General features: G+C 43.0%; 1 protein-coding gene across 1 annotated transcript in view; it reads right to left on the reverse strand.

The window, feature by feature from the left end:
- Nucleotides 1–6842: 6842 nt before the first annotated feature.
- Nucleotides 6843–26328, reverse strand: part of TTC6 (tetratricopeptide repeat domain 6) — a 114974-nt gene continuing 95488 nt past the window's right edge. Inside the window, exons 29-32 of the mRNA XM_063440471.1 lie at nucleotides 22461–22613; nucleotides 19027–19197; nucleotides 9207–9432; nucleotides 6843–7076 (exon numbers count right to left, since the gene is read on the reverse strand). Of these exons, the coding sequence (XP_063296541.1) occupies nucleotides 6946–7076; nucleotides 9207–9432; nucleotides 19027–19197; nucleotides 22461–22613 (681 nt within the window). The 3' untranslated portion in view covers nucleotides 6843–6945. The remainder of the gene's footprint in view (nucleotides 7077–9206; nucleotides 9433–19026; nucleotides 19198–22460; nucleotides 22614–26328) is intronic.

The following is a 26328-nucleotide window of genomic DNA, read 5'->3' on the forward strand; positions in this document are numbered from 1 at the left end:
CCAGGGCTTCCCTGTGTCTTGCATGGCTTTTGCAATCTTGTTCTTTAAGGTGCCATTTGCCCTTTCTACTTTCCCACTACTCTGGGGGTGATAAGGGGTGTGGAAGGCCTGACTGATCCCTAAGGCTTTCATAATTTCTTGCATTATTTCCCCAGTGAAATGGCTACCTCTGTCACTTTCAATCACTTCAGGTACTCCATATCTACATACCAGTTCCTTCAGAAGCTTACTCGCTGTTATCTTTGTTGTGGCTTTCGACACTGGGTAGGCCTCTGGCCAACCTGAAAAGAGATCAATGCACACCAACACATATTCATACACTCCTACCTTAGGTAGTTGAATATAGTCTATCTGCAGTCTTTGAAACGGGTAAAGTGGCCTTGGTGTGTGCTTACTCGGTGTTTTGACAGCCTGTCCTGGATTGTTTCTAGCACAAATCATGCAAGCTTGGGTGTGTTTAGCTGCTACAACAGTAAATCCGGGTGCTACCCAATGGGTGTTTACTAAGCTGTTCATGTGCATCTTGGATATGTGCATCTTGGATAGGCGAGGTAACATCATAAAACCTTTCCGAGGTCGGAGCTGGAATGTAAGTTAAGGTACGACCAACAGTAGGTTTGCTTTTTTCATGTCTACTAACCTCTCTATGTAAAAGCAAACCTACTGTTGGTCGTACCTTAACTTACATTCCAGCTCCGACCTCGGAAAGGTTTTATGATGTTACCTCGCCTAACAAATGAAGGAATTCTCCTCCGCTGATTCTGGTGGTCGCTCAGTCCAAGGGAACCGTGGTGAAGCAATAAATGAAAGTCCCACAGGCTTTGGCTAGCAGGCCTGGATATACCTTGGACATTTGGGTGACCCTTGGAATCGAGATAAATTCTATCACAATCCCCTCTTTTGATCCAAGGGTCACCCAAATGTCCAAGGTATATCCAGGCCTGCTAGCCAAAGCCTGTGGGACTTTCATTTATTGCTTCACCACGGTTCCCTTGGACTGAGCGACCACCAGAATCAGCGGAGGAGAATTCCTTCATTTGTTAGGCGAGGTAACATCATAAAACCTTTCCGAGGTCGGAGCTGGAATGTAAGTTAAGGTACGACCAACAGTAGGTTTGCTTTTACATAGAGAGGTTAGTAGACAGGATTGATTGCTAGATGTGTAGGTCCATGGGCAATCTGGGCCATCATGGGGTACAATACTCGTGGCAAACACAGTCTTTTACCTTTTCTCCACATTTTGTCATCATCAGGTTCTGCATCTTGTTTCCTCCAGAGGTCATGTTCTTCCTTGCTTGCCTGTCTTTGTAAGCTCAACAGTATATTGTAGTCAACGGCGTCATCTGTAAGAACAACTTGTAGGAAGGTTTTACCTTTAGAGGGATGAACTTGAATTGCTGCTTGCTTGGCAGCTTCGTCTGCTCTGTGGTTTCCTCTTGAAATTTCATCTGTGATCTTCACGTGAGCTGCCACCTTGATGATGCCTACTTGAGTGGGTAACAGGATAGCGTCCATAAGTGCACTCACGGCTTCAGAATTCTTGATTGGAGTTCCTGCTGAGGTGAGAAAATCACGAGCCCGCCAAATAGGGCCAAAATCATGGGCTATACCAAAAGCATAGCGAGAGTCTGTAAAAATATTAGCAGTCTTACCAGAAGCCATTTTACACGCTTCAGCGAGTGCCTTCAGCTCTGCCTCCTGTGCAGAGCAGTGAGGAGCGATTGGTTCAGCTTTTATTATCTCATGTGCAGAGACTACAGCATATCCAGTGTGGAAATTACCCTTCTCATCAGCATATCTGGAACCATCTACAAAAAACTCAAAATCTGCATTAGATAATGGAGAATCAGTTACATGCAAAAAACCTGCTGTTTCTTGTGCCATTAGTGCTGCACAATCATGGGGTACCTGGGCATCAGCTAACTCATCTGGTGAAAGTGAATTTACAAAAAGATCAGAAGTACAAGTACCATTTCCATTCCCTTATGTAACATTAGGTGGCATAAGCAAGGCACATTGCATTCTGAGATGCCTTGCAGTATGTATGTGTTTTGGTTGAACTTGTGACAGTATGCTGTTGATATCATGTGGTGTGTATATGGTCACCGGATTATCTAAAACAATATCAGTGGCTTTGTCCAGGAGGGCAGTAACAGCCGCCACTGCCCTAACACATGAGGGGGCACCCCTGGCAACAGGGTCCAATCTGGTGGAGTAGTAATTTATTGGTCTTTGTTTACCACCATGGTCCTGTGTAAGGACAGATGTAGCATAACCTGATTGCTCAGTACAGAACAGGTTAAAATTCTTTCTGTAATCTGGGAGACCCAGTGCTGGAGCTGACGTTACCAGTATCTTAAGTGTATAGAAGGCATTTTCTGCCGCATGGTTTAATTTAAATGGTTTGTTTTCGCTGGCAAGACAATCATACAGTGGTTGCATGTAGATAGCTACTGAACGCAGCCAAGGACGACAGTAAGATATCAAACCGAGAAAGGTACGAAGCTGGGCTAGGCTGCGGGGGGGTTTAATATTTTGAACTGCAGTCTTTCTACTCTCTGTGAGATGTTTTATGCCCTGGGAAATGCAATGTCCTAGGAAAATAACTTTCTCTACACAAGCTTGCAGTTTCGTTTTTGACGCTTTACAGCCTGCTTTTGCCAGGAATTTCAGCAAGGAGAGAGTGTTTACAATACAAGATTCCATATTATCGCAACATAGGAGTAGGTCATCGATATACTGCAATAAAATTACATTATTTGGCCTCTCCCATTCTTCAAGAATCTGGGCCATTGCCATGCTGTACATAGTGGGTGAGTTTTGTGCACCCTGTGGCAATACTGTCCAAGTGTACTGTTTGTGTTTATGTGTAAATGCAAATAAAAACTGACTGTCGGGATCCAGGGGGACACTGAAAAATGCATTTGCCAAGTCAATAACAGTAAATACCTTAGAGGAAGGTGGTATTTGTGCCAACAAGGAGTGTGGGTTGGGAACATTAGGGGCAATCAGTTCAGTTACAGCATTAATTGCCCTCAAATCATGTACCATACGGTATACCACAGGTTTACCTTTCTCTTGCTTTTTCTTAATTGGGTACAATGGTGTGTTACAAGGGGAGGTGGTCTGGACAACTACCCCTGCCTGCAGAAACTCTTGCACAGATTGCGAAATAGCATCTTCCTGTGCTGGGCTTAGGGGGTATTGTTTTTGGTATGGAGGTTTGGCTCCGGGCAGGAGATTCACCTTGACTGGGGGCACAGAGAGTCTGCCTGTATCTGTCTTCCCTGTAGCCCATAAGGAATCAGGGACTGAGGACAAGTCAATGGTAGGTTCTGGCACATGGCTGGGCATAGTGAGAGTTGCCAGAACATTTGAAAGAGATATCATTTGTTTGTCCTCTAAAGGCACAGACAATGTTACTTTTCCAGTGGGGCTATACTGGATATTTGCACTAAGAGCAGGCAGTATATCACTGCCTAGTAGATTAACAGGGGCATTAGGGCTGACAAGTAGCCTTGTCACAAGGGCAGTAGAGTCGTGTAGCTTCAATTTCAGCTTGTGGGTAAGGGGAATGTCATTTTCGATACCATCCACCCCTACACATGATAATACATCATTAGATTTCTCATACGGGAACACATATTTTTCCTGTAACATCGATTTAGCAGCGCCAGTGTCCAACAGGAAAGGGACTATTCGGCCCCCAGGTAGTGTAACATTGATAATGGGTGAGGGTCCTGCAGAGTCAGGGATATTTATAATATGTAGGGACACTGGTTTGCCAATTTCCTATTGGGGAGGGGGAGGTGGTGGAGGTGGTTGGCTGTCTTGGGAGTTATCATTAGAATCCTGGGGTTTTCTATTTTTAGGAGGACACTTGCAGTTACGTTTAATGTGTCCTTTCCTGCCACAATTCCAGCAGTCTACCTGCCTTCTGTCTCCATCAGCTCTAGGGACAGTTACAGCCATTAGAGGTGTGCTCCTCTTTCTAGTATTTAGATTAGCTTCCACTCCTCTAGCCACCTTCACCAGATCACCATAGGTTAAACTTCTCCACTCAGGTCTAGCATTTTGGAGACCAATCCTTATGGGTATGTGGATACCATCCATGAAGCAGTTAATAAGCAGTCTGGTCGAAGTGGTTTCAATATCTGTGTAACCCAATGCCTCCCAAGCCATCTGTAGTCTGGTGAAAAAATGTTTCTACAGGTTCATCTTTCCCTTGTAATATATCTCCTAATTTATGGGCTAGTTCCTCTGTCTTTACCTTAGCCCATTCTCTTATTGCAGTGACATAGCATGCTCCAGATGCAGACTTGGTTCTAAACCATTCATCTGTTTGCATGTTGCTTTTTCTGAGGTTATCTTCATGGGCATCAGTATATTTAGCAATTATTCTAGCCAAAATGGGGCCAGCTTTTAGTGCCACAATCTGTTTTAAATCCATCCAAGTACACTGGTAAGTAGCTTGAATTGTGGATAGAGACTGAACTAGAGCTAAGGGGGCCTTTTCAACATCTGCCAGCTGCTGTATTATTGCCAGTTGTTCACTGGGTGTCCAGGGCTTATATTCTTCCCAGTATTTGATACTTGAGCTCGGCTGTCTGTTCTCATGGTACATGCTCTCAACTTTGGGTATCATTGGAGTAGAAAATTGTGGAGCTAATGGCCCCACTGGGGTGTCTATGGGGGCAACTAAGGGTTCCTTTAAGTCTGGACTATCTGCCTTCTCTAATGAACCCATAGGTCTTACAGGGGCTGCTAGGGGACCATATGAAGTCCCACTGCGTAATATTACTGGAAAGAGAGGTTTTGATCTCTGTAAAAGGGAAAGCGCCTGTCCTTTAGGGACCAAAGGAGTCCCTGCATTATCCTGGTAAAGGGGTGGGTTTACAAGATTTTTCCCAGGATCCTGCCTACTCTGGGACCCTAGAGGTCCAAAACATTGATAATATGGTACACCTTTCCTGGTGGTTTCTCTACAACCACATTTAGTTAATTCAACAGCAGTATCATGCCATTTTTGTGCAACTTCTACTAAGTCATTATCTTCTAACCATCCTCTGTAATTTGCCATAAATTCACTCCATATATGTGGGTCTAGAGTGCCCTCTGAGGGCATGCCAGCTTTCTTAAGTAACCTCTTAACATTCTTAATTGCTCCTTGTCCTTTGTGATGCTTGACAATAGTCAAAGCCGTAAATCCCCCTTGGGTACTTTCAGAGCTACCCATCTTAAAACTTGTAAGGGTTAATTACTTCCTTACACAAGACAAACTGTACAATAACAGTGTATTTAAACACTTATGACCGCTGCAGTGGAATTTTCACAGTTCTGTCTTCTAAACACAGATCAGGAGATCTGCCCTTGGAGGATTCTAACTCAAATTATAAAACAAATGACAAGGCAAACAATAAAAATAACTTACAACCCACAGTTCTATTCCACTATCTCAAGATTCCTTTCACAAGACATAACACAACCTCCACCTGAATATAACCATAATACCACAGAAAACAAGTTCTTTAGATCAGACGTTTTTAAAATCCTTACCCACCCGGACCGGGGTCTCAAAGAGCACCAGAGAGTCTAAATCATTTATAGGTAGAAAAATAAAAGCTTTTTCTTACCCGCTGCAGCTGATTAACCGTCTGGGCTCCGAGCCAACCCTTCTGGGTCCGGATGAACTGGATTCGTCTGATCCCGGGTTTCGGCACCAAATTGTTGTGGATCAGAATGTTGATCTTTGTTATATTCAGAGGAAACCCAAATTGTTGTTACAAGTGCACTCGGAGAAGCAAGAATTAGACACCAGACACCTGTTGGTATTCAAAATAAGCCTCTGACGTTTTTTATTCATCAGCTGGGTTTTATACATTTAAAAAGTAAGTGCTTACGTGCAAATACTCTTAGAACAAAAATAGCAAGGGAATACAGATAAGACATAGGAATAGGACATAGGATAAGACATAGGAATGAGCGCCATGTATACATAACAAATAAGTTTCTGGGTAAGAGAGAACAACAAGATTAGAGTAGAGACATCTTGGGTGGGGGCTCTCTGCTCCCGGGACTTAGACATATATGGTCTTAAGTGTTGTTCAAGCATCTAGCAATCAATCCTGATTCCAAGTTAGCCAATTTTAATACAGGATATCATTATATGACACCTATAAGCTTGAGCCTTGGAATCGAGATAAATTCTATCACAGTTATCAAAAAAATACAATGTAACAACATCTTAAAAAAGAGTAATAGGCAGCAGGTTGTGAGTATTACATCACAGAATGTCACAATATGCTGGGATAATTGTTAAAAGTACTTTTTCACGTTAGAAGATGGTATACTAGTAAAAGCATGATGAGAACAGTCTGATAAATTGCACTTAACATGTGCAGTATAACATTCATTTGTTAAACTTCAACAATAAAACAGCAGCAAATACGTTTAAAAGCCCCCCAGCGTAAAGACAGACTCCTCACTGCAGCCATCAATCCTGGTGACTCATTTCCAGTCAAATACTTCTCATATTGAAGCATTGGGGACACATGGCACATGTACAGTAATTGCTGCAATACACTGGACCCGCAGGGTGTCTATTTTCTTACCATGCTGATGCTACCGGTAAAATTAGATTCAATAACTAAATCTAAAATCAGTCTGGAGCCCATAGTGACTGTCGGTCTGAGAACTGCAAAATATAAACAGTGTACTTTTCCCCACGGCTGCGGGAGCAGCATCTATGTCCCAAAATCACTTAATATAAATTACACACTCTCTCCAATAAGCAATTATTTAAAGTTCAACTACTCATAACTTAGATATTTATTATGAGACTAAGCATTGTAAAGGTTTGAGTTTTTATTGGTGCAAGTAATGATGGCTTTCCACATAAGTTACATTATACTTCTAAGAAATCATGTCAGTTTGTATGTGCAATAATTAGCAAGATTTTTCAAACAACGTTATTGCTCGCTTGTAATCTTCAATGGCTTCGTTATGTAATCCCAATTTTCCTCTTACTTCCGACCTTAATTTATACATTAAAGGATCCTCTGGTTGGAGAACTAAAGCTGTAAAGACAAAAGTGAAATAAGTCAGATCTGCCTTTAGGTGTTTTTTTTTTCAGTACTTACAATTCAATACTTTTGTATATCCAAGGTTAAAGGAGCACTATAGTGCCAGGAAAACAAACTCGTTTTCCTGGCACTATAGGGTTATTAGGTGTCCCCCTCCCGCTGGGCTGAAGGGGTTAAAACCCCTCCAGGCTCTTACCTTAATCCAGCGCCGGACTCCCTCAGCGATGGTGACCTCTCCTCCCCCTGCCAACTTCAGCTCCGAATGCGCATGCGAGGCCAGAGCCGCGCGCACTTTCAAACCGCCCATAGAATAGCATTACTCAATGCTTTCCCATGGACGTCCAGCGTGTCCTCAATGTGATTTTTGTATTGAGGATTGCGGAGACAGCCACTAGAGACTGGATTAACCCGCAATGTTAACATGGGAGTTTCTCTGAAACTGCTATGTTTACAGCTGCATGGTTAAAACTAAGGGGACCTGGCATCCAGACCACTTAATTGAGCTGAAGTGGTCTGAGTGCCTATAGTGGTCCTTCATTGAACTGAAGTTGTCTGGGTGCCTATAGTGGTCCTTCATTGAGCTGAAGTGGTCTGGGTGCCTACAGTGGTCCTTCATTGAGCTGAAGTGGTCTGGGCGCTTATAGTAAGCCAGAGTTGAGTAATTCATCTGTTTGTTGTTTTTCTAGTACGTTTTAGTTTTGTGTTAAAATTATCACTTTTTTGTAACAGTGTGGATCTCCCATTGTAAGTAGTCAAACCATTTTAGATGTTTGACATGTAATTTAGGTTCTGCTGGGTGCCGCTCCCTGCCTCTGTAACTTCCTATGGAGAGCGGGAAGTTGCTGCTGTTAGCTGTTCTGAGCTAAGCCTGGCAATGCAGGATTAGCTAATTGGCTGAGAGAATCAGTTAACCGCAGGGTAAGACCTGCACTGCCAGGCTTAGCTCAGGTAGAGAGCTTCCGTCTGTCCATAGGAAGTAGTGGGCCGAGAACCTAAGTTCTAGTTACAATATTCTGTTAAAGGACCACTATAGTGCCAGGAAACACTCCTTTTCCTGGCACTATAGTGCCCTGAGGGTGCCCCCACCCTCAGGGTCCCCCTCCCGCCGGGCTCTAGGGGGTTGAAGGGGTTAAACTTACCTCTTTCTCCAGCGCCGGGCGGGGGAGCTCTCCTCCGCCTCAGCTGAATGCGCATGCGCGGCAAGAGCCGCGTGCGCATTCAGCCAGTCTCATAGGAAAGCATTCACAATGCTTTTTCTATGGGCGCTGGCGTCTTCTCATTGTGAAAATCGCAGTGAGAAGCGCCGAAGCGCCTCTAGCGGCTGTCAATGAGACAGCCACTAGAGGCTGGATTAACCCTAATATAAACATAGCAATTTCTCTGAAACTGCTATGTTTTTATATTAAAAAAAGGGATAAACCTAGCTGGACCAGGCACCCAGACCGCTTCATTGAGCTAAAGTGGTTTGGGTGGCTCGAGTGGTCCTTTAAATTGTGCTACTCAGAAGTGTTAGGGTGGCTGTATACATTTTCAGATGTTACATGTTTACGTATCTAGGCTAGAATAGCTCCAAACATTTCAAGTGTACAAAAAAACAACACTTTAATGTTCGAAGTGAGAGTAAACTGTAATTTAGTACAAGAACAAGATGTCTTATTTGCATAGATGTAGTTTAAAGACTACAGGAAGTATTACTGGTCTGGATCTCTGTTATACACTCAATAAACATTGAGCTCCAAGAAAAGAGGACTGACCCCCCCTAAAAAGGAAAGGATTTCTGGACTTCCTAAGTCAAGTCTGGGGCCACTGGCACCCAGCACATAATTAGCAATAACTCTGTATGTTCAGTGTTTAAAGCAGAAACTCCTACCACCATGGCCCCTTCAAATCACTATGGTAGTCCTGGTAGTTGGAATAACACTTTAAGATTATTTATTTGTATTTTATAAGCATGCAGTCCAGTGACTAAGAATGCTCTCACTTTATGTCCCACTTGTATTGACTATTGCTTCTTAATGTGTAAGTGTTTTGTTTTTTTAAACATGGTCTATTAATAATTTTGTAATTTTACAGGCTGTGGATGTTAAAAAAACAAATTATGTGCAGTTAATTTGATGTTCTTACCTTGGGTTATATCGCACTCAGCTTGCTCATATAGTTTCATCATGTAATGCAGATTAGCACGATTAAAGTAGACTGAAGAGGAGAATGGGCAAAGATTTATAACCTTCTGGAAGTCTTGCAACGCTCCACCTAAATCCTTTAACAGCATATTTGTAATTCCTCGATTTAGGACTGCTGATTCATTTCCAGGATCCAATTGTATTGCTTGTGTGTAGTATTGTTTGGCCTACAAATATACATAAAAGATATAAAGATAAAATATGTCATCTAGACATTTTTGAAGTAACAGTAGAAATATCAGTGTACATTGACATTCACACATATAGTGTATCGTGTACATTGACATTCACACATATAGTGTATCGGTGTACATTGACATTCACATATATAGTGTATCGGTGTACATTGACATTCACATATATAGTGTATCGGTGTACATTGACATTCACATATATAGTGTATCGGTGTACATTGACATTCACATATATAGTGTATCGGTGTACATTGACATTCACATATATAGTGTATCGGTGTACATTGACATTCACATATATAGTGTACTGGTGTACATTGACACTCACATATATAGTGATTATAGGGATTAAAGAAAAAGCGCAAGTAACATTTTCTTTTCTTTGGTTTTTACTATATATTGGGGCTGATGTGTGTTGTAGTCCTTGCTGCTTAAGCGCAGGACTTCTCTTTTTGTATTTGTATTTACTTTGTATCACACAGCCTGGTTACAATGCTGCTACCCATCCCATGTGTTCCCTATTAAGGGTTAATAAGTAAAGGGGTGTATATAAAAAATACCCCTTTCTGTCTCATTAGAGATATCTTTGCCAGAAGCTCAAGGAAGCAGGCTGAAGGGTCAGTGTTAGGACCCGCTTAGGGGGGGTCTGCCTTGACGTTGGCAGGCGGGCATCCCTCCAATGGCCATTGGAGCAACTAAATGACCTCCATTTGTCTAAATATACATAGGGATTAAGGAAAAAGCGCAAGTAACATTTTCTTTTCTTTGGTTTTTACTATATATTGGGGCTGATGTGTGTTGTAGTCCTTGCTGCTTTAGCGCAGGACTTCTCTTTTTGTATTTGTATTTACTTTGTATCACACAGCCTGGTTACAATGCTGCTACCCATCCCATGTGTTCCCTATTAAGGGTTAATAAGTAAAGGGGTGTATATAAAAAATACCCCTTTCTGTCTCATTAGAGATATCTTTGCCAGAAGCTCAAGGAAGCAGGCTGAAGGGTCAGTGTTAGGACCCGCTTAGGGGGGGTCTGCCTTGACGTTGGCAGGCGGGCATCCCTCCAATGGCCATTGGAGCAACTAAATGACCTCCATTTGTCTAAATATACATAGGGATTAAGGAAAAAGCGCAAGTAACATTTTCTTTTCTTTGGTTTTCACATATATAGTGTACTGGTGTACATTGACATTCACACATATAGTGTATCGGTGTACATTGACATTCACATATATAGTGTACCGGTGTACATTGACATTCACATATATAGTGTATCGGTGTACATTGACACTCACATATATAGTGTACCGGTGTACATTGACACTCACATATATAGTGTATCGTGTACATTGACATTCACATATATAGTGCATCGTGTACACTGACATTCACATATATAGTGTACCGGTGTGCATTGACATTCACATATATAGTGTACCGGTGTACATTGACATTCACATATATAGTGTACCGGTGTACATTAGTAGCTCAGGGCTAGAAATCAGATTTAAACTGAGCAGACAAAGTTCCAAGACACTGACACATATTAAAGGGACGCTAAAGTCACCAGAAATACTACAGCTTAATGTGGATTGTCCCTGCAGGCTGAGCAATGTAAACGTTTCAGTGAAAAGGAAGCGTTTACATGGCTGCCTAGTAACAGCTCAGCCAATACAGGGACTTTCTCGGTTCGATCCTGCAATCTGTTTATCATCTCCACGCTCTCTGCATATACAATGCATCTCTATGAGGACATGCTGTTTGGCAATATCCTCCCAATACTTTCCTATGGAAAAAGCATTGGATTTGCTGAAATTATCAATATTGATGATCTCACCCAAGGAGGCAGGGCTGGCCCCGGAGAGACATGTGATGATGGACAAATTGTAAGTGAACTACAGTTTAACTCCACTTGGTGCGGGGTGCCAATACATAAATAGATAGTCCAGACCTATAGTGTTAAGAATACATATTTGAATTCCTAACGCTACAGTGTTTCCTTAAATCATACCTCCCAAGTGTCCCTATTTAGAAGAGACAGTCCCTATTTTGGGTCCAGATTTCCTCTCTCTCTCTCTTTTTTATTTTAATCTTAAGGTCCCTCTTTTCTTGGAGCTCCATATTGTTGGTGTGTCTGAGTGTAGAACAGAGCTCCACCACAGTAATGTGTCTTTAAACTACAATAAATGTGTTTAGAAATCAGTCTGTGTAAATAAGATACATTAATTGACAGTTTGCATAGTAGTCCTGCATTACATTTTAGTTGCATAAATTGTTACTAGTAAGTCCCCTAAAATTTCTCAGAACATCCCTGCCCCTACTCACAACCTTAAAGTGAAAGTGTCCCTGTTTGTATATTTTAAATGTTGGGAGGTATGCTTTAAAGCAACACTGAAGTGTCAGGAACACAAACTTATTCCTGACACTATAGTGGCAAAATGAATATTTCGGTGTCCCCCCCCCCCCGCCCCTCTATTTCCAGTTGAATTGTGATTTTACTCTTTTTTTTTTTTTTTTTTACGCCTCGCTAGTCTCAAACTTGATAATCTCAGCCAATCCAATGCTTTCCCATATGAAAGCATTGGGAGGCTATTGTGCATGCGCGGCAAAAAGCTGCGCCAATCAGCATCTCCTCATAGAGATATATTGAATTGATGCATCTATGGGGAACATTCAACACCTCAATGCAGAGGCTGGACATAGGTACTGCACACTGTGCAGCACTAACATTAAAGGTACAACTACAGCTTATTGAATTTGTTCTGGTGAGTAGAATCATTACTGTAATGGAACACCCGTACTCCGACCGAGTACCCTCCGTTGATGGACGCTTCCTAGCTTGCGCCAAGGACCACAAGCACCGCACCGGACACCAGCACAACCGCCGTAGCTTAAAGCGGCACTGTCATGCCGAACTTACCTTTCCTCAATCTCTTCCTCTTCTCCCCCTCTCTCAGGATCTGTTATTCTTTTCTTCCATTCTTCTTTAGTTTTCTTTAAAACCATAAGACAAAGTAGGGACTCTTTGTCTTATGGGATTCCTCCGCTTGACCAGCTCTGACCAGCGGAGGAGCAAAGTGTGCTTCATTTCCGCTGGTCAGAGCAATTTTCCCATGATCCCTAGCTTTCCTCCCAGTTCCCACAATACTTCCTGTCAGTATTGCCGAAAGTCCTGTCACTTAGACAGAACGCCGGCAAAACTGCCGAATTGCATCCTAACAGAATGAGAAGAGTTTCTCCATTGGTGTTAGGATGCAATTCGGTACTTTGTTCGGATCGGAATTTCATTCAAATGAATGAAACTCCGATCCTATTCATTGCTGTGGCTGCATCTTGCAGCCGCTTAGTAGATAACTCCCTAATTCCCACGGTATCAGGGAGCCATCTACTAAAAGGCTGAAAGACCTAAATTGGTCTTTTAGCCAAATTTACTAACACCAAGTAAAAATGACTTGGTATTAGTAAATAATATGCCCCTACTCGCTATACCGCGAGTAGGGGCATGTCTAGTAAGCAGTGAGCAGCCTGTGGCTGCTCACTGTAGAAAAAAAATAAAAAAAATATTGCCCCCCACCCCTAAATGACGGGTGGGGGCCGTAAAGTAAAATAAGGGAGGGAGACCTATTGTCCCCCCCCCCCGGCCCCCACCCCTGAGCGGTGGGTGGGGGCCATAAAGATAATGAGGGGGGGGACCTACTGTCCCCCGGCCCCCACCCCTGGCCGGCGGGTGGGGGCCATAATAGTAATAAAGGGGGGGGGGGACCTACTGTCCTCCCCCCCGGCCCCCACCCCTGGGCGGCGGGTGGGGGCCATAATAGTAATAAGGGGGGGGGGGACCTACTGTCCTCCCCCCCGGCCCCCACCCCTGGGCGGCGGGTGGGGGCCATAATAGTAGTAGGAGGGGGGACCTACTATCCTCCCCCCTGGCCCCCACCCCTGGCCGGCGGGTGGGGGCCATAATAGTAATAAAGGGGGGGGGGGAACCTACTGTCCTCCCCCCCGGCCCCCACCCCTGGGCGGCGGGTGGGGGCCATAATAGTAATAAGGGGGGGGGGACCTACTGTCCTCCACCCCCCGGCCCCCACCCCTGGGCGGCGGGTGGGGGCCATAATAGTAATAGGGGGGGACCTACTGTCCTCCCCCCCCCGGCCCCCACCCCTGGGCGGCGGGTGGGGGCCATAATAGTAATAAGGGGGGGGGACCTACTGTCCTCCAGCCCCAAGCCCCCACCCCTGGGTGGCGGGTGGGGGCCCTAATGGAAAAAAGGGGGGGGACCTACTGTCCTCCCCCCCGGCCCCCACCCCTGGGCGGCGGGTGGGGGCCATAATAGTAATAAGGGGGGGGGGGGGGGATCTACTGTCCTCCCCCCCCCCCGGCCCCCACCCCTGGGCGGCGGGTGGGGGCCATAACGATAATGGGGGGGGGACCTACTGTCCTCCCCCCGCCCCCACCCCTGGGCGGCGGGTGGGGGCACTAAGTAAATTCCCCCCCCCCACTCAAGGTGACTAGGGGTGCCCAAGCCCCTAGTCACCCACCCCCCACCCAAATAAAAAATGCCCCTACCTACCCCCCTCACCCTAAAAAATAGTGAGGGGGGAATAAAATTGCTAACCTGTAAAGTAAAATTAAACTTACCATTCGACGTCTTCTTTTTTCTAAAATCTTCATTTTTCAGCCCCAAAAAAGGCCAAATAAAAAACCATCATAGCCGTCGAACTAAAAATAAAATAAAAAACCCGAGCGCAAAAAAAAAAAACCCGACGAAAAAGAAAAAACCCGAGCGCACAAAAAAATAATCCATCTTCACCCATGGAGGGCTCCGCGCAGACTGAGCTCCGCAGGGCGGGGCAAGGCTTATAAAGCCTTGCCCCGCCCTGCAATTAGCCTAAGAACACTCTGATTGGTGGGTTTAAGCCAATCAGAGTGCTCTTTGTCATTTTACAAGCGTGGGAAAGTTCTTTGGAATTTTCCCACGCTTGTAAAATGACACAGAGCACTGTAGGTCCCCCCCCCTCGTTATCTTTATGGCCCCCACCCACCGCTCAGGGGTGGGGGCCGGGGGGGGGGGACAATAGGTCTCCCTCCCTTATTTTACTTTACGGCCCCCACCCGTCGGGTTTTTTTTTTTTTGCGCTCGGGTTTTTTATTTTATTTTTAGTTCGACGGCTATGATGGTTTTTTATTTGGCCTTTTTTGGGGCTGAAAAATGAAGATTTTAGAAAAAAGAAGACGTCGAATGGTAAGTTTAATTTTACTTTACAGGTTAGCAATTGTATTCCCCCCTCACTATTTTTTAGGGTGAGGGGGGTAGGTAGGGGCATTTTTTATTTGGGTGGGGGGTGGGTGACTAGGGGCTTGGGCACCCCTAGTCACCTTGATGGGGGGGGGGGGGGGAATTTACTTAGTGCCCCCACCCGCCGCCCAGGGGTGGGGGCGGGGGGAGGACAGTAGGTCCCCCCCCATTATCGTTATGGCCCCCACCCGCCGCCCAGGGGTGGGGGCCGGGGGGGGGGGAGGACAGTAGATCCCCCCCCCCTTATTACTATTATGGCCCCCACCCGCAGCCCAGGGGTGGGGGCCGGGGGGAGGACAGTAGGTCCCCCCCCCTTTTTTCCATTAGGGCCCCCACCCGCCGCCCAGGGGTGGGGGCCGGGGGCTGGAGGACAGTAGGTCCCCCCCCCTTATTACTATTATGGCCCCCACCCGCCGCCCAGGGGTGGGGGCCGGGGGGTGGAGGACAGTAGGTCCCCCCCCCCTATTACTATTATGGCCCCCACCCGCCGCTCCAGGGGTGGGGGCCAGGGGGGTGGAGGACAGTAGGTCCCCCACCCCTTATTACTATTATGGCCCCCACCCGCCGCCCAGGGGTGGGGGCCTGAGGGGAGGACAGTAGGTCCCCCCTCATTCCCATTATGGCCCCCACCCGCCGTCCAGGGGTGGGGGCCGGCGGGGGAGGACAGTAGGCCCCCCGTCCCCCCCTTATTACCCTTTTTTTTTTTTTTTTTTTTTTACAGTGAGCAGCCACAGGCTGCTCACTGTTTAGTGGACATGCCCCTACTCGCGATATAGCGAGTAGGGGCATTGGGGAGATTTTAATCTCCCTTGTGCTATTATGGGGGTCATATTGACCCCCATAGAGTGAGGAGGGGACCTGGGGGGCTTAGGAAGTGGTGGGGAGCACTGCTCCCTGCCGCTTCTGTCTTTACATATTACAATGAGGGAGCTGCACGCCGGTAGCTCCCTCCTTGTAATAAACTGAACGAACAAACTAACACTGATACACAGTGTTAGTTTGTTCGTCTGATTTTTTCTATTCATTCATTCGTCTGTCTGATGAATGAATGAATAGGTGAAATTCCCGTTCGCATGTCCAGGTGTTTCACTGGGCATGTGCGGGAATCTCAGGGCTATCTAGTGTGGGCAGATGACGTGTCCCACAGGGACTTCACCTACCCACACAAAGATGGCGGCGCCCTGAATAAAGATCGGGCAGAAAATAAAGAATAAAAAATAGGTAATGTGGGGGGCATAGGGGCATTTGGGGATGACTAGGGGGTCGATTGGATGTAGTTGAGGCGGGAGGGGGGTTAAAAAAAAAACGGAATTCGACATGACAGTGCCGCTTTAACTGAAGTCTCGCCGTCTTCCTTCCACCCTGGACCAGCTTCTGTCCTCCAGGACCGTGTGGGAAAGACCTCTCCTCGAGGAGAGCATAACAGGAACCTCAGGGGAGTATACAAGTATAGCAATCCCCAGTGTGAATATAGCTGTCCCCTCCAATCACGAGACAAGACTATGTGTTGAGGGTCAAGAAGATCTGTTTAATGAATACCAAAGGACTGTCTTTTCTGCAGGTTTTTTCACAAGGTTACCACCCACGTGGTCTGGGGGAACAGCCAATCAACTACGTACAATACAGTTAAACACTCCCATTCATTCCAGCAAAATCCTCCCCTCTGCCTGTGAAAGAATTATTGTACACAGTGGGCTAATGTAATTATCACAGGCAGGAAAATACAGTTTTTATACAATTCTTATAACTTTAAAAGTATACATGCAATATTAATAAATAGTTACATATTCTAAATCCGCATACTCCATATACAAACATATCCAAAAATCATACAATTCCCTCCAGTGGTTTAAAAGTTGGAAGTCCTGTTTGACCGACCGCAAGCATGGCTTTCCTGCCCAAAAGAGTTCCATAGATTTAGGCTGTGCGTTCGGTCTATTTTACACACAAAAAACGACTAAGTCCCATTCAAATGCACGAACCGGGTGCCGTTCGTGCAAATAGCCCAGTATAACTGTGCGCTTGAATCATCAAACGCACTTCAATTTCAGCCAACTAAATAAAAATGGACACGCCACCACGTGTTCGACTGTACGAATGGCGGCCACCCAGCGGTCGGCAATTAACCTGCGGTTAACCACCAGCCTGGGAGGTAAATAGGCTGCACACTTCCCTTTGTGTGTGTGGTCCGCCTGTTGGGTAATTGGTTCGGTAAGCCCCAATTACCGAACCATATGGGAAAAAGACATGAACACGCTATTTTCACAGTCCGGGACTCTGGGACACCGTTTTAAAGGGGCATTTTTTCCAATTCTCATTATGCCCTAATACTGCTTAAAAGGCCGGCACCCGTCCAATAGAAGTCCATAAGCCCAATTACTGTTTTTAAAGGGCCATACACCCCAGGGCCATAGTCACAGGGCAAGAGGCTGGCAAGCAGGTCTCTCCAGGACCAAGTGGCGAAGGGCACTTCGTCACAATTACCTTCAGGCTTTTTGCTGTAAACACAGAGAAAATGCAGTGTTTACATTACAGCCTAGTCATAACTTCACTTGCCCCTCCTTAGATGGCTGTTAGAGATCCTTCCTGGGTCATGGCTGCCTAAAATGCATCCAAACATTCAGTGTCTCCGCCCTCTGCATGCAGACACTGAACTTTCCTCATAGAGATTCATTGATTCAATTCATCTCTATGAGGAGATGCTGATCGGCCAGGGCTGTGTTTGAATCATGCTGGCTCTGCCCCTGATCTGCCTCTTTGTCAGTCTCAGCCAATCCTATGGGGAAGCACTGTGATTGGATCAGGCCACCACTTCTGATGATGTCAGCAGACTGCTTGTTTTTCTGAGGCAAACAGCATGCAGAACTACAGCTTCAGGCTTGAATACAGTAAGATTTTGATATATTTATGGAGGCATGAGGGTTCCAGGGGGGGCTAGATGGTGGTTTTAACACTCTATGGTCAGGAATACATGTTTGTGTTCCTGACCCTATAGTGATCCTTTAAAATGCACGCAGGGACAGGCTATAGACTAGGGCTGTCCAATAGGTACCCCTCCAGATGTTGTAGAACTACAATTTTCATGATGCTTTCTCATTCTAAAGGCATTAAAAATGCACGAAAAGCATCATGGGAGTTGTGGTTCTACAACAACTGGGGATCTACCTATTGGGTGGCCCTGCTATAGACACTAGAACTACATTAAGCTGCAGTTGGTCTGATGACTATAGTGTCTCTTTAAATCAAGATTCCCAATATCCAGGTCAGTATTACAGGTTAGTGTTATTGCTATTATTATCAAATGTGCTGCCTCTGCTCCTTCAAGGTACACATGTTTTAACAGATTTATAGAAGCCATGAAATCGCAATTATGATAGTGAGTACTGAATTATTCAGCTGATCAACAAAAAGTATCTTGCAGAAGGAAATATGATTGGCAGAATTAATCAATTTCATAATAAACTTCCAACAGAGAGAGACGCTAGGTTTAGTCCTATTCTGTGTCTATCAACGTTTGACTGGCAGTATAAAATAAACATTACAGTGCTTAAAAGGTTTCTACGGTCTCGAAAGAGTCAGAAGGCTGAAATACTGTGGTGACGGACTATAATAAATTAATGAGATCGTACTGAGTCAGAACAAGAGTAATCCCATAATTAAAGGGAATGTGCTTTGGTTTAAAGGAGTCTTGAAAGCACCATAACCACTACAAGGTTCTGTAATGATTATGGTGCCCCACACACAGTTTAAGTAGTCAGAGCATTTTTAGAATGGATTGACTTCTTACCACTCCCTGCCTCCACTACATGAGCCAGAAATGTTCAACCTGAGCTAAGCCTGGCAGTGCAGCTCACTGTGTGAGAGCGATCAGCTGGCTCTGGACTGCAGGGCTTGGCTCAGGGGAGTAAACAGAAGCTTCCAGCTCTCTAGCTGATGTAGTGGAGGTGGGGAAAGGTGCCCAGCATTCCCCAGGTAAGAACCCAAATCGCTTGACAATGGTTTGACTGCTTACAATGGGAGAGAGGGTTTGCCATGATACTCCTGGCATAATAACCACTACAACACGCTGAACTATTATAAGTAGTCACACCGTTTTAGAATGGTTTGACCAGTGGTGAATATTGCTTTTAGCTTATGGATGTTTTAGTTTTAAACAATCAACAATTAAAGACATGAGCAACAGATCAAACTCGCTATGTGCCCAAACAGGTGATGACCATGTTAATCACAACATAAATCATAATACAGGTTTTGACCCAGGTTTGATGGATAATGTACCTGTACAAACTGTCGATTATGCAGGTATAAGTTTGCTGCGTTGAAATATGCCAGTGCGTAGGTGGGGTCAGCTGTAACGGCTGCCTGGTAATCTTTCATTGCGTTTGGTAACTTTCCCATCATCTGGTGAATAACACCACGGTTTGTTAGTAGCTGTGCTGTGACACCGAGCTGGGGATACAAATAGAACATTGTGTTAAACATTTCTCTAGGACACAATGTACCGTGATGAACGGTACCCATTTAAATGAATGGTCACCTAGATGTTAAAAGGAAGTGGGCAAAGAGTCTGTAATTAATATAACAGCAAAACTGTCAAATAATCACGGGCTTGCTGTTCAAACCGTACAAAGAATTGATAGGCGCTCACAATAGTGCTTGAAAGTACAAGAATAAATAAAAGTAACATATACAGGCAGCAGTAAACAATCCAAGGATTCTCAGACCTTGTATGCAGGATATATGTGGAAGTAAATACAGGGAAAAACTACAATGGCGAAGTAAGTGCTCACTTAGTACTTACTTCACCATTGGAGGTTTTTTTTCTTGTATTTACCTCCACCTATAACCTGCAAACTGCACTTTATTTGAAGCACCTGTGGCGACTGCACGTACATCCTTAGACGTGGATTATTCCGTCCATGCACAAAACAGCAGAGCTCTAAGTAAGCTCAGAAAATGTGAGTGGAAGTGATTCAAGATTACCTACCACATATGCACTTTACATACTGTGCTGCACTATTTTTGTCTTTTCTTCTCATTTTTGAGGTCAACTGTGTATTTACGTATAACATTCTGTTCATGTACACCGGGCGCTGTTTACTCCGTTTTTTCTTGCTGTTTAAACCATTATGTGTTGTTTTTGTGCACATGTGAGACTCTCTATTCTGATTCCACAGCCAGCTCTCTCTTGCATGTTCTAAATTTAAAATAAGGTGAACTCTCACCAAATCAGAAATTAGTTCACCCAAGATGATGTGAAGCTCCTATTATTTTGAATATCCCAAATAAACCTGCAAAGCACGAGTTTATGGAACATGCATTTCATCATTTATTGCAACTGGTAGCAACCACAGTGACCGCACCAATCACTAATGCAATCTGTAGACTGGGAAGGAGCTTTTATAAAATGGATACGGGGTAATGTGAATTAGTGAGCTGCTAAAATACATGACAAAGCTATACATGGGCGTGATGCTGCACTCAGAAGATAGAATTCAGAACTGTTTGTGTGGGAAACACATAAAACGTTCATCTGCAGGTGGCAACTTCATCTGCTTCACTTCTAAAATGCAGAGGGTGACTACCATCCACTGCATTCCACATGTCAAAATTCCTGTGGACATTTAGCCCCAGACAAAGTAGAACACTGGCAAGGGCACTGGGGGATTAACAAGCCTTTCAGAACATATCCCGATGCTTTAAAGGGGATCCCAGTTTGGTGATTACGGTACTTAAAATTAAAATAAAAAAATCATTACATAGATAATGCATGAAAAAAATGCAAAACAAATTAAAACTAATATACTCCCTAGATCAGCTCGAATAGGGCTGATGCCCCCATTGTCATCAGTAGGAGCTTAGCAAATCCTAAAACCCCATGACATGGAATTCCGCAATCCCATTCATCCAATAAGATAAATAGAACTGCTGCCTAAGGTTATGTTATTAATACTATGTATCCATACCAAACAACTACTTGGATTGACGTCTCAGTAATGCAAGGAGCATAGTATATTACAGTATACGTTCATTATTGTGTTACAATGTGGCTATATTTCATAGCTAGTGACTTATTGATGCATTTAGTACTGTTTTCATTTCATTTTGTGTGTTATAAATGTATTATTAGAACCGGGCTAAAGGATACTTTATACCCACATTGTGATTGTTACATTCCAAGACATTCTAGGATAATGGATACAGCATCCCTGTATCTGTAGCTAGGCACTACGGGGTGAGTCATTGTCTGGATAATCTCCTTAGTGGTCAATCTCTATTGAGATAGCTTCACTCTTACTACATTTCAAATATTGTTTTCTTTGTCACAATTTTTACGTTACAATTTATTTTTCTTGCATTATTGCCTAATGGGGTGTCTCAATAAAGATATATCAATATAATGTGTTTTGTTCTTCCCTAATAGGCGATGTCTTTTGTTTGGTGCTCCCTGTTATCTTGGGGAACACTTCCAGTATTTGCAGTTTTATGAGGGTTGCACCCTTACTAGGTTTTGCCTGATGGTTATTTGAGATTTTCTCTACATTTATTTGGGATTATTGTAGTGCTTGGAAAGTCTTTTAATGACAGACTAATAAGCCAGTGAATGTATAACGGCTGACAGAAAACGCGTGCAATTTGGAGTGGAGAGCTTTATTTTTTTCAATATGAATAATTTATACTTATTCTGATAACGTATTGAAATATCTAAAGGTCAATGTGATGTGTGCTTTGATTGTATGAGAATCTGTAGTTGCAGGGACATTCTATACTTTATTTGCTAGACCAATGCACTCAGCCTTTAACCATGTTAGGATGTGTCATTACGTCCCAACTATACTGGGATTTAACTCGTTCTGACATGTCCTAATGTTTTGGACGTTAGAGGGCTCCCCACTGTCAGCTGGAGTCATTTACTATCGCTAGACTGTCAGATTCTCTGTATGCAGCTTTAAAAGTGAGTGGGTTAAGGTTTGGGTAGGTATATGGTTAGAGTTAGTAAAGGCATGCATTAGGGTAGGGTTGGGATATACCAAAAATGTAATCAGATCCTCGACATACGAATCGTCTAACAATCAGGACTCATACGTGAATTTATTTGATCTCTTTTTATTTTGTTGCACTGACTGTCTAAAAAAACATTCCCCCCTCCTCTCAATTTGACCATTTTATTTACACTTACTGTTGTATTCGGTATACATATAGGATAATAGAAGAAGACCCTTTATGTATAGGGGGTCACTTAAAGAGAAACCATTAAATTAAGGTTCAACAAACACAAAGCCCTAATTCTAGGATTTGCTTTGGTTTAAAACATGGATAATTACTTCCTTAAGTGATGCACATTGGCTGGCTAATGCACCACCTGAGAGCCATGTGTTTTTTGTCAGAATGCTCAGACATATTTATACTGACTTAGAACAGGGCCCAAAGACTCTACACATCATAAATACCACAATTAGCTGTAGTGTTTATGGTGGATAGAGTGTCCCTGTAATGTTATCATCTTACTTTAGGATTCACATTTTGCATTTTAAGTGACGCTTCTTCTAAAATTCATGTCCAGTATTATACATTATAATTTACATATTGGTTGACTTACCTCTGCACAACTGATTTGTATTGGAAAATATATATATTTTGTAAAGAATACATTTGTGAAAGATGGACAAACAAATTAAGAAAAAAAAGACAAACCTCTGAAACATGTTTACCTTTATTGCTGCATTCATATCCTGGAGAGCGGCAAAGGTGTTTCCCATCTGAAGATTGACAATGGAACGACCTTCAAACCCAAGCATGCTGTGGGCATCAATATCCAGAGCGACAGTAAATTGGTTCCATGCTCGCTGATAGAATCCCAGAGCCTTGAGTGAGAGGAAAGGTATAGAAATATATGAAAGAACCACTGTAAAAATATTTTCTGGCATTTTATCTGTTTTCTTTCTTGACTTACTAATTAGTGTTTATGTGATTATGACTTGAAATCTCAAAAAATAAATTCTTGATTGCTATAATAGTTGTACAAATGCACACAATATTCCTCTCTAATTACGGTATCACTGTGTTGATGGAAGTATACCATTCTGTAGGTCCATTTATTACTAAAGTCCTTAAAGGACCACTATAGGCACCCAGACCACTTCAGCTTAATGAAGTGGTCTGGGTGCTTGGTCCAGCTAGGGTTAACCCTTTTTTCTATAAACATAGCAGTTTTCTTGACCCACAGCTGCGTATACAGGCACATGTAAAACAGTCCCCAAAAAATGTCTCTGCAAGCTTGTGGCCCGCACCAAATAAATCAGACCATCCATCACATATCTCCCCCCATAGAAATAGACAGCGGGCACATGGGGATATGGCACTGAGTGACTGTGTTCAGTCACACAAATTATTAGCGTGACTGAGCAGGAGGGAGTATCTTTTTTTTTTTTTTTCTCAAAACACTTCTAAATGATTTGATATTAAACTAAGAGACCGTGCCCAGAGACTCTTTGCAACCTAACCATTGCAAAGAACACCCATCTAAGGATCCTTGATCAACATGGAATGTCTCACGCCTCTAATAGTAGTAGGGCTTAATAGAGCTATAACTCATAAATTAGCAGGGCTGAAGATGTAATATATCATTTGCTCTTCTTAATATTTATAGTCTATCCATAGTCATTACATTTTAAGACAAACCTTTCTAACTCCTTAATTTTTCACCCAGCTGGGCTGGGAGTTTTGCTTTTATTATTATTATTTTTTTTTTTTATTCCCTAATCATATTTCCCATAGTAACAAACATATAAGGAAATAATACATAATGAAACATGACTCAATTCAAGAGTTCTTTATCAACTTGGCTTCCACTCTCTTCAGAGTTTGGGTAAATGTCACTCAACATTGCTGCCAAGTTTGCATTTTTTTCTAACACTTTTAAAACTAGTACTGCAACATAACAAAAGGGAATAAATGTTGGCTAACATTCTTAGTCACTTGGGAGAGCGGATTGAATTTCCTGCTGAGGAACATCTGGCTCTCGGGAGGTTGTAGTGGAAATGGGGGCAATGCCAAATGGACCCAGGTAACAAGTCAAACCATTCAAAAGCATCTCCCAAATAAAAATGGTTTCCCACTTATAGGGGTTTTTCAAATGAGTTAATTCCAGCTATGTGACAGTTTCCCGTTTACTCTAACGATGTGCTGTATTGTGCATAGGGGATGAAGAAGCACAGAAAATGTTTACAGGAATACTACAGCATTTGGGACGCTATTGGATCCTTGTTGCATATTACTTTTAGGTCCCCACTCCCTCTTTCAGTAAAAACCTGCGGGGAGGCGGTTTTACTCCATCAGTGCTGCCGGTTGCTCTGCCTCCTGCAACGTCACCCAGCTCTCTCTCTGCGATGGAATAAGGGAGCATTGGAAACTGATGGATGCGGACGCACGGCCTGTGTTACACATGCATTCAAATGCTTCTCATTGAATCTCGTGTTTTCCTAGGAGCTACAAATCACATGACTGAGCTTTACTCATTGCAGAGAAAGTGCCTCTAGTGGCTGTCTGTCTGTGTTTAACCCTGCAATGTTTTACATTTAAGGGTTAAAATGACAGGACCACTGCACTTAACTGAGATCAAGTGGTCTGGGTGACTTTAGTGGTCCATTAAAACTGTGGAGTATGTTGTACTGAAAATAATGTGAGTTAATCTACTTTTTTTCATCTTATCACAGCACTATTTCTCCAATATTGCCCGTGTCTATTCCATATTTGCACTGTATCGAGAGCTGTAATATTAGAATCACATTGTTGTTAAATCAGACCAGTTGTCAGTTAGTCTCAAGGTACCCACTGAATCCTTGCATTTTGTAAAATAAAACCTTTTTTTTAAAGCCTATTAAAAACGTAGTATATAATTTTAGTAAAACATGAAATACGCAGCAAGTGCAAATGTTCCATAACTGAAAACACTGAGTGTTTTTACAAAATGTACTGCCAACGAGTCTTTTGTAATGGAATCGATTCTCTCAGGCAAAGCACGATTTAAATGATCCGGAAATAAAGCTTTTAAGAGGAAAAAATATCCTAGAGCTACTAAAACATTTGAAATGGTAATTTTTGCATTATTATGGATTTTACATATTCGGTTTCATGCCGAAAAAACTAGTGCTGAGACAAATTTTATGATTTTAAACTAAATAGTTGTTATATGGTAAGCAAGACAGTTATGTCATTAAATTAAACTTGGTAAGACATTTCAAAAGGGGCACGGGGATGGGTTAGTGACATATTAAAGATTTTTGCCGCCTTACACCTACCCAAGGTTAAGTCCCTCGTGCAAAAATCATCCAAACACATATATATATATATATATATATATATTGTCTAAAGGGACATGCATCACAACAATATTTTTAAAATCAGCAAGCAAATACTTTTACAGAAATAAACAAAGTAAACTTAAGTAAGTTTTACTTCTGGCCCCTCCACAAACGTTACCCCTGCCCCTCCGCACACGCACACTAGCTCTCAGAGCCCCACAGGTATGAAACAGAGTAATGTGAACTATGTATGTAGGTAAGGTACCACAGATGCCCACTGTAATAAACCTCACAATTGCTGGTGACCTGTCTTTGGTGTCTCCATAAGCAGGATATCAGAGGACAAAGTAGGGCACGGTCTGTATACGGTATCTGTTAGGTTTGTGTTTGTGGTGTAGTATGTTTATAGGAGGATATAATATGACAGGCAGCATACAGGGGAAGTGTGCATATTACAGCAGATCAGTATATTACAGGAGACTAATCTCCTTCAAAAGAAAGCCATACATTTGTTATAGATGGACTTGCTACAAAATGGCACATATCAGAAAACAGTAACAATACCCTCACTTTTCCTGAAGTCTGGCAAGGATTTAACCCCTTAAGACCGCAGGACGTACTATGCCGTCCTTATTTTGGTGGCTCTAAAAGCCGCAGGACGGCATAGTACGTCCTGCGATCTTATGTACTTACCCGGTCGCCGGCGATCCCACGCCGGCGATCGCGGTATGGGGGACTTACCCGGGAGCCCAGGGAGTCCCCCTGCGTCCTCTTCAGCCGCCCAGGGCCATGTGATCGCGAGGTCCTTGCGAGGACCCCGCGATCACATGGACGGCATAGCCGTCCAAGGCATTGCCAGCAGGGGGAGTGCCTGTAATGACAGGTACTCCCCCTGCTGTCTGAAATACAAATAAAAAATGTTAAAACAGTGTAAAAATAAATTATATATACTTAGATCATATATATATTTATTATATATATGATCTAAGTATATATATACACACATATACACACATACACATAAATATGCATACACTGTCTACGTGTATTTTAATATTAATATATACATAATTATATATATATATATTAATATCAAAATACACGTTCAATGATATTGATTAAATATATATATAATTTTCATTATATATATATTTATATATAATAAAAAATAAATAAATATATAAATACGTTAAAAAAATAAATAAAATAATAATAAAAAAATAATGAAAAAAAAATAGATAAAAAATATATAAACATGCGTAATTTCGTTCTAACT

This window comes from Pelobates fuscus, chromosome 13 (genome assembly GCF_036172605.1).
Source record: "Pelobates fuscus isolate aPelFus1 chromosome 13, aPelFus1.pri, whole genome shotgun sequence".
Taxonomy (NCBI): Eukaryota; Metazoa; Chordata; class Amphibia; order Anura; family Pelobatidae; genus Pelobates; species Pelobates fuscus.